The sequence below is a fragment of the Manis javanica genome, chromosome 13, assembly GCF_040802235.1.
Source record: "Manis javanica isolate MJ-LG chromosome 13, MJ_LKY, whole genome shotgun sequence".
In the NCBI taxonomy this organism is placed as follows: Eukaryota; Metazoa; Chordata; class Mammalia; order Pholidota; family Manidae; genus Manis; species Manis javanica.
This window is the reverse complement of record NC_133168.1, coordinates 89,242,094-89,250,080: the sequence shown is the minus strand read 5'-3', so window position 1 is coordinate 89,250,080 and position 7,987 is coordinate 89,242,094. Positions and strand designations below refer to the sequence as shown.

The 7,987-nt window shown below is 55.7% G+C and overlaps 2 protein-coding genes across 5 annotated transcripts; both read left to right on the top strand.

Moving 5' to 3' along the window:
* The first annotated feature begins 29 nt into the window (after positions 1 to 29).
* FDX2 (ferredoxin 2) lies at positions 30 to 3,306 on the top strand. Of its 4 annotated transcripts, none has more exons than XM_037008404.2 (5): positions 30 to 211; positions 295 to 349; positions 541 to 647; positions 2,519 to 2,606; positions 2,826 to 3,306. In XM_037008404.2, exons 1-5 carry the CDS (start codon positions 67 to 69, stop codon positions 3,025 to 3,027), a joined length of 597 nt encoding a protein of 198 aa, XP_036864299.2. In that variant the 5' UTR covers positions 30 to 66; the 3' UTR covers positions 3,028 to 3,306. The 4 variants fall into 4 exon arrangements, with proteins under 4 accessions (XP_036864299.2, XP_073076291.1, XP_073076290.1 ...); XM_073220190.1 differs by having other exon boundaries at positions 480 to 583; positions 2,871 to 3,306; XM_073220189.1 differs by having other exon boundaries at positions 480 to 583.
* A 273-nt stretch (positions 3,307 to 3,579) lies between these two features.
* Positions 3,580 to 6,286, top strand: ZGLP1 (zinc finger GATA like protein 1). The gene is made up of 6 exons (XM_073219491.1): positions 3,580 to 3,949; positions 4,200 to 4,553; positions 5,183 to 5,292; positions 5,556 to 5,712; positions 5,855 to 5,980; positions 6,128 to 6,286. The coding sequence occupies exons 1-6, from the start codon at positions 3,813 to 3,815 to the stop codon at positions 6,222 to 6,224; spliced, it is 981 nt and encodes a 326-aa protein (XP_073075592.1). The 5' UTR covers positions 3,580 to 3,812; the 3' UTR covers positions 6,225 to 6,286.
* The last annotated feature ends 1,701 nt before the right edge of the window (positions 6,287 to 7,987 follow it).

Genomic DNA, 7,987 nt, shown 5'->3' with positions numbered 1-7,987 from the left:
TACGGGCCCTTCGCCTTCCTGTCCTCCACTGAGCATGTCTAGCTCGCGGGTCACGTGACGTCTGTCATGGCCGCTTCCGTGTCGCGGGGCGGCGTGAATGCGGGGTTCCTCCTGCGGGCAGCCAGGGGTGCCTGGTGGAGCCGCCCTGGGGCCTTTTGGGGGACGGGGGAGGTGGCAGCGCCGGCGACAGTCAGGAAATTCCGGGTGACAGGTACCTGGGGCGCCTTAAGGGGGGTCGGTGTTAACCTGTCGGACTTAGGGCGGGGAGCGACCGCTCACCCAACCGTTTTCTAGGCTCGAGCCCAGCGCGGGAGGAGGAAGCCGGTGGTCCCGAGCGGCCCGGGGACGTGTGAGTGTGGGGGCCCAAGTACCCCGCCCCTCATCCCACGAGTCTCCTGCATTCCCCGTCCCAGGTTCCCCGTTCTGCGTTGCCCTACTCCCCTATCCATCAAGCCTCAACCCCACCTTCCTAACCCTAGATTCCACCAGGGCCCCGGGCCCATCGTCCATTTCGGCATCCGCACCCCCATCTGTCCTCAGGGTGAACGTGGTGTTTGTAGACCGGTCAGGCCAGCGGATTCCGGTGAGCGGCAGAGTTGGGGACAATGTTCTACACCTGGCCCAGCGCCATGGGGTGGACCTGGAAGGTGGGAGCCGGGCACAGGGAATTGGGGAGGTCCTCTTGATTCGTTAAAACAAAACCCACACATCAGATAAGTCTCTACACTACTTAACCCTAACATGGCTGCCCACCAGACATGGTTAAAATCCAGACTCCTCACCACTGATCTCATCCCCTGGCCAGCTCTTAACCTTCATTCTTTCAGCAATTATAGATCATTTACTAGAGGTTCTAGAACTGCCCTCTGGGAGTTTGCATTCTTTCCCTCCTTCCTTTAGAGCCCAGTCACACTGGCTATCTTGCTGTTCCTCAAACTGCCAAGTTTATCCCTGCCTCAGGGCCTTTGCACTTGCTGTTCCCATCTGAATGGCTTTCCCACCCCATCTTCTAGCTTCTTTGCATCCTTCCAGTCTCAACATAAACATCATCTTTCTCAGCCCAGCTTAAGTCCCTGTGCCCAGGCACTCCACCATATCAGGGCGTTCTATTGTCTTCCTGGTACGTCTTACAGTTTTCTTTCCTTTTTGTCATCTCTCCCCAGGATGAGATGAGACACCCTGTTTACCTTATTCATACTTATCAGTTACGTGTGTGGCTATTTAGATGTAACAGGTGTTATTATCAGTATTTGTTGAAGGAAAGAAACAGTGGTCTTTACTTGAAGTGTGTTAAATACACATTAACAGGTTGAGTCTTCAATGACAACTTTATGCCATAGAGGATATTGTTATCTCATTTTATAGATGAGGAGACTGAGTCCCAGGTTAAGTAGACCAGGCCCAAGTTCAAGTAAATGTCAAAACTAGATTCAAACCCAGCGTGTTTTAGCCACTAACCTTAGTGCTGCTCTTCTGTGAATACTGCATACCTACTGTTTGCCAGGTAGTGATACACAAAACAGATTAGGTCCCTGTCATTTAGCACTAATTTCAATATATTAGGGACAATATTCCCACATAGACATGTAATCATATAGTGAACAAGTGGGCAGGGTGGTCTGAAAAAAATATACAGGGTTATTTGTTGGTTGAATGTAACAGGGGACCCGATTTAATCATTCGAGGAGGTGGGGATGATAAGAAACAAGAAGTGGGGGATCTGGGGCACAGTTGAGTCATGGAAGACAAAAAGGATCTAGCCATGGAGAAAGTGGAGGGAAGAGTATTCCAGACCAAGAGTACAGCAAGTGTAAAGGTCCTGTGGTGGGGATGAACTTAGTGTGTTGGAGTTGAGCAAGGGAGCCAGTGTGACTGAAGTGGAATGAGTTGGGGAGAGGTGGGAGACTCTCAAGGACTGAGTGACAGAATTTGGATTTTATGCTGCCGTGAAAACCCTTTGGAGGGTTTTAGGCTGGGGGGTGGGGGGGACATTATTCCCAAGCACAGTAATTGGGGATCAATCCAAAAGTCGAGAATATATGCAGGGGCAAGCATAAAACCCCACCTTCTGCATCTGTCAACTCTTATTCCTTGACCCTTTTTCTGCCACACCAGATGAGCCTGTACTTCCTTCAGGAGCAACAGGGAAAAGGGAACACATCTGCCCAGCACAGTGACAGGGTTTCAGCAAAGCCCCCCAGACTCCAGGGATCCTGCCGGGTCTTTCACCTCTGAGCTACACCAAAGTCAAATCTACACTCAGTGGTTCCAAGCACCTAGCCTGGTCCTCAGCCTACTGGGGAGTCTTGGGAAACAGGACATCCTGAACATCCCCTTGCAAAACCCAGACACAGCTCAGGAACAGGTAGCTGAGTAAATGACAGGGAGGGTGTGCAGGCCAGGGAGGGAAAGGTGGGGGCAGCAGGGAGAAACAAAGGGCTTCTCCTTAACGTCTTTCACCAAATGGCACCTGCCTGACTGTGCCCCTCACCGGCATTCCCTCACTTGTTGCCCCCAGGGGCCTGTGAAGCCTCCCTGGCCTGCTCCACCTGCCACGTCTACGTAAGTGAGGACCACCTGGACCTTCTGCCTCCTCCTGATGAAAGGTGAGCAGAGCGGCCCCTCCCAGCTCTAGGTTGCAGAGTTTGGCCGCTGAGCCTCTGCATTTTCGTTGTCCCCTGGGCAACCCCAGCTCTTCTCCCCCCTCCAGCTGCTGGCAGGGCTACTGCTCTTCTGATTGCTCCCCCAGACTCAGCCTGCTGCCACCCCTTCCCAAACCAACAGCCTGAGAGGTGCCTCCTTCCTGCCCTCTGTGCCCTTAACAGCTGGACCAGTGTGCCCACTGCTAACTGCTGCCCTCCTTGCCCCAGGGAGGACGACATGCTGGACATGGCCCCCCTCCTCCAGGAGAACTCCAGGCTGGGCTGCCAGATTGTGCTCACGCCTGAGCTGGAAGGAGCTGAATTCACCCTCCCCAAGATCACCAGGAACTTCTACGTGGACGGCCATGTGCCCAAGCCCCACTGACACGGGCAGTTGGACCCCCATGGTCCCAGATACCCATGGCCCCAGCACCAGGACTGGAGGAAGAGCTAAGTTGCCAGCCCAGCCCAGAGCTTGGACAGGCCGGAGAGACATGTCAGAAGCATCCAGAAGACCAAACAAAGCCCTTGCTTCAGAGAGACCCCATGGCCAGGCTCTGGTGGCGGACAGGGCCCCTGCTGGGGTGACTGCCCCCAAACTCCTGAGGGTGGGAGTGTAGATGGGTGGAATTGAGTTGGAGTGACAATAAAACTGTTTCACAGACTTCCAGGACTTTTGTGTTCTTGTGGGGGCGGGGGAGGCCCGACCACAGGGTCTACACTGTATCTACTAGACTCCCAGCTCTCCCCTTCCACGGCAGTGATGGGGCCCGTGGGGAACTGTGGCGGAGGCCTGTAAACCCGTGCCTGAAGAAGGCCTACGAGTCTGAGAGCCCACGTGGGTTAGCGTGCAACGCCCCGCCCCAGAAGCCGCGGAGGGATTCGGAGGGGCCTAGGCCGCCCTTGGCGGCGAGAGGTGTGCAAGCCACCTGAGAAGAGGGGTGTGCAGGCCCGAGGGTGGGCGTGTGGAAGTGGGCACCTGGCATCGCCTGCCCGGGGTGTGGGGCCCTGCAGGCCCCGCCTCACCTGCTCAGGTGGGGTACGTTGCGCCCTCTGCCTGGAGCGCCTGACCGGCGGGTACCGCCCCCTACAGGTGCGGCTGTTTGGGTGGCCCCCGGGGCAGGAACAAGGACGGGCTTGATTTGGGAAGTGGGGGCGAGCTGGAGTTCGATGGAGGCCGATCCTGCCCCGGACTTCTTGAAGCTGCGAGGGCTGCTGGCACAGCCCCGTCTGGACCCCAAGCTGCCCCCAGACTCCCCTGTCCAGCAGGCACCAAGGACCCCAGGATGCGGCAGACCAAGTGGCAGGTGCGTTAATGAGAAGCCCCTTCCCGGAACCTGACCCATCCAGTGGTCAAAGCACCAAGACCTCGGGCTCCTGGGGTTACCCAGGGGTCACAATGTTAGTTACTGGTATTTACAAAAGAGAGGTTCTAGTCCCCAAGGATACTTTGGGTCACATGGGGGTCAGAGGCCACAATCTCCCTCAGCCCACGTCTTTGAGGCTTATATAGGTACTACTGAGGGAAGGTGAGGTCATACGACCCCTTGTCCCCAGGTCCTTCTGGTCTGCATGCCAGGACTCAGTCACTGGCCTGAGCTTCCTCCAAGAGACGGCAGAGGGCCCCCCCAACTGGAGGGACACCCAGGCCCTGGGGCCCTGCTGGGAGCTGAAGGCCCTGGGGACTCTGCGACCCCTACCCCTGGCCCAGGATGCCAGAAACATGCTGATCCCAATCAGCCAGCAACGCCACAGCCTGGGGTCCTGGGAGGCTCCCCCAGCCCAGAGGAGGCCCCGGAAGCAGTCGAACCCCCAGCAGGGTGCTGAGAAAGTGGATCCCCAGTTCGAGGGGGTGACTCTGAAGTTTCAGATAAATCCGGATTCCAGCCTACAGATCATACACAGCTACAGGTAGGGGGCGGCCCAGGACTGGGCCCTTCGTGCGAGTATTTATGATAATGGTGGGGGCAGGGGCTTCCACGCATCTGCTCCTGGACTCCTGCACCAGCCCTGCTTTACAAATGACCCAGTCTCTGGGCAAGACATCAGACTGGTGCCAGTCCCAGCCCCGCAGCTGTAAGCCACTCATGTCCAGGTCTAAACCCAAGTCCTTTTTATAAGAAGGGCCTGACCATCCTGAGGGCTGCTGCTGTTCAGTTTTTCCAATAATGATAATGGCTACGGTTTATCAGGAACAACAACAATAAGAGGTAACAGGTAGCACTTGGTGTATGTGGGCTCACTGGAGCTCTGTGAAGCCCATGTTACAGATGTGGAAACTGAGGCCTAGAGGACAGATTCACTTGTTCAGGGTCACACAGAGAGGACATAGGAGAAATGGGATTTGAAGCTGTTAGGCTGGCCCCAGGCTTCTCACCTCTCCAAATGATAATCCTTGTTCTTTTGAGCAGTGAGGGGCAAAGCCAGGCCTTTCAGACATCAGATATTTCCCCAGGGAATGCCTGTTACCTTAATAGTAAATCTCATTTTGGGGAGCTGCCCGGCATGGGACACATGCTGACGACTTGTCTACTTCCCAGCCTGGCCTGCAGCAGCAGCTCTCCAGGGCCCCCTGCAGTCCCTGCCGGGGGCCCTGAGGCCAGCTCCAGAGGCAGTGAGGCTCTGGGTGAGTCCCGGATGCCTGAGAGCAGTAAGTGTTGGGGGTGGGGGCAATTTCCTGTCTTCCCTGTCTTTCTCCCATCCTCCTTCCCCATTTAGACCCATCCAGGAGTCACAGCTCCCCGCTCCAGTCGGGCTGAGTCACCCCACCTCCAGATTCCTCCTCTGCCGAGCTGTACCATCTGTCTCCCTTCCTGGCTTCCCCTCTGTCTTAGATCTGGCAACACCCAGAGCTGGCCCAGAGCCCAGGGGTGGGGAACTTCACAGAGACCCCCACAAAATGCCCTACTCCAGACAGGCCCCCTAAGCTCGGACTCTTGGTCTCTGACCTCTACCCTTTGACCTCTGCCTCTTCAGGGCCCCGGCGCTGTGCTTCCTGTAAGACCCAGAGGACCCCACTTTGGAGAGATGCGGAAGATGGGACTCCTCTCTGCAATGCCTGTGGTATCAGGTCCTCAGAATGGAGGATGGAGTGGGGTTTGGAGAGGGGGGCCCAAATCATCCCAACTTGGGATTCTGGGAAGTGGTTCCTTTGTGGCGGTTTCTGGGCCCCTCCTGCATCCTGATGTTGGTTTCTTGTACCCCTATTCCAGGTATAAGAAATATGGCACCCGGTGCTCCAGCTGCTGGCTGGTGCCCAGGAAAAATATCCAGCCCAAGAGGCTATGTGGCAGATGCGGGGTATCCCTGGGCCCCCACCAAGGCACAGCTCAGGATGGGTAAGCCCTTCCTCACCCAGCCAAGCCTCTGCTGCCTCAGTTTCTCCAGGGGGGAGAATGGGCAGAAGCCCTCCTAGGAGGAATGGGGAAGAACGCTAGGTTCTTGAGGGGTCTAACTTGCTTCCTCTCCGCCCCTTCCCCATTCAGGGATCCCAGGTGGAAGACCCAGGCCTCAGGCCCCAGGGCCCCTGTCTCAGGGGGTCAACTGGCCTCCATTGCCTCTGCTCCAGCCAGGCTTGGCTGAGCGTCTGCTCAGGAAATGCTCTCAGCTGTGACACTCAGTTTTGTTAACATGAATACCAATAAAGAGCAGAACTACTCAGAGAAGGAGCTCTGTGACTCCGGGGTTCCCACCTGCACACCCTCCCTGCCTCTCCCTGATCCAGAGAATGTGAGGGCAGGTGTTTTCTCACTGGGGTTCTGAAGGCCACAACACACACACAGAGTCATATATTCGGATACCAGCCCTCCACAGGGAATTAGCTACATTCACCACGGAGTATCATACAGGGAAACAGCCATCACACACAGAGATGGACAGACATGGTCACACACACACACACACACACACACACACACACACACTCTCTCTTCTCTCTCTCTCTCTCAACAGATCCTCCCGTGAGACACAGAGACCAAGGCATGGACACACACACACACACACACACACACACACACACACACACACACACTCTCTCTCAACAGATCCTCCCGTGAGACACAGAGACCAAGACAGAAAGACACATGCATTGATGACACACATCTGCTGATAGACATACACATCTGCACACAGGAACCCCACACATGACACAGTGACACACAGTGGGCCCTTCATCTGCCAGCTCCACTCCTGCTTGCAGCTTGTCACCTGCCTGTGTCCTCATACATACCAGTCTCTGCTGTGTCCTCCTCCGATCTGTCTCCCCAAAGGAGAATCTGAATCTCTGGGATTCTGATGGGGTGTCCCCAACCTGAGTTGGGCCCTGGGCAGAGCTCAGCCCTACCATTATCTTCCAGGACACACAGGCCACCAGTGGTCATGGACAGGGAGGTAGGAGATGGGAATCAAGGGTGGGAGCAGTGGAAGCCAGGACAGCTGTGGTCCCTCCGGCGGGGGAGAGACCTGCCTGGCCACACGCCCCAGGAAGGTGAGACCCCCTTTGTCTCTGCTGGGTGGGCCTGGGAGGAAGGCCTGGCCCCAGATCCCTCCCCTTTCAGATCCCTGACCCCTGCCATCCCACCCTTCCTCAACCCTGAACACCCGCCCCTGACAGCTTACAGAGCTGCCACCTTCTCATCATTTGAGAGGCGGGGGTGGGGGAGGGCGGTGATCAGCCCCAAACACTGTGCCTTTCTTGACCACCTAGTCAAAAATAGACACCCGACTCCCATGCCACATCAGGTGGTCATTCAGCCCCTCACTAGTTTCCCTCTTAGAACTTCCCAGAATTTTCAGTTTTCTACTGAATCAGGACTATTTCGCATTCATCTGCGCTCCTTGGGCACGACTTCTGAGGTTCAAAGCCACTGCCACATCAGCGCCCCTGACCATGACAGGCCACCCCACTGCCTGGTGTGGAGAAGCTCTGTGGGGATATACATTGAACACATGAAGTTCTCAGACTATGCAAACTCATGGCTTTTATCCATTTATTCAGCATTTACTGAGCAACTACTATGCACCAGGCCCCAGTGGGAACACTGATAACGATCCATGCCCTAGCGAAGCCAATATTAGAAAGCAACAGTAGACAGAGATTCAATTAACTAACAGAATATCAAGTAGTGATTGCTGCTACAGAAAAACTAAAGTATGGAAGGCAGAGCTGGGAGCTACCCTAGCCATGGTTCTTGCAGAAGGCCTCTCTGAGGAGGTGCTATTTTCAGTGAGACACAGGATAAAGAACTAGCTATGGTACTGTTTGAGGTGAGGACACTGCAGGCAGAGGAATGACAAGAGCAAAGGTCCTGTGGCAGGCAGGACTTCATGGGGCTCAAGAAACCACC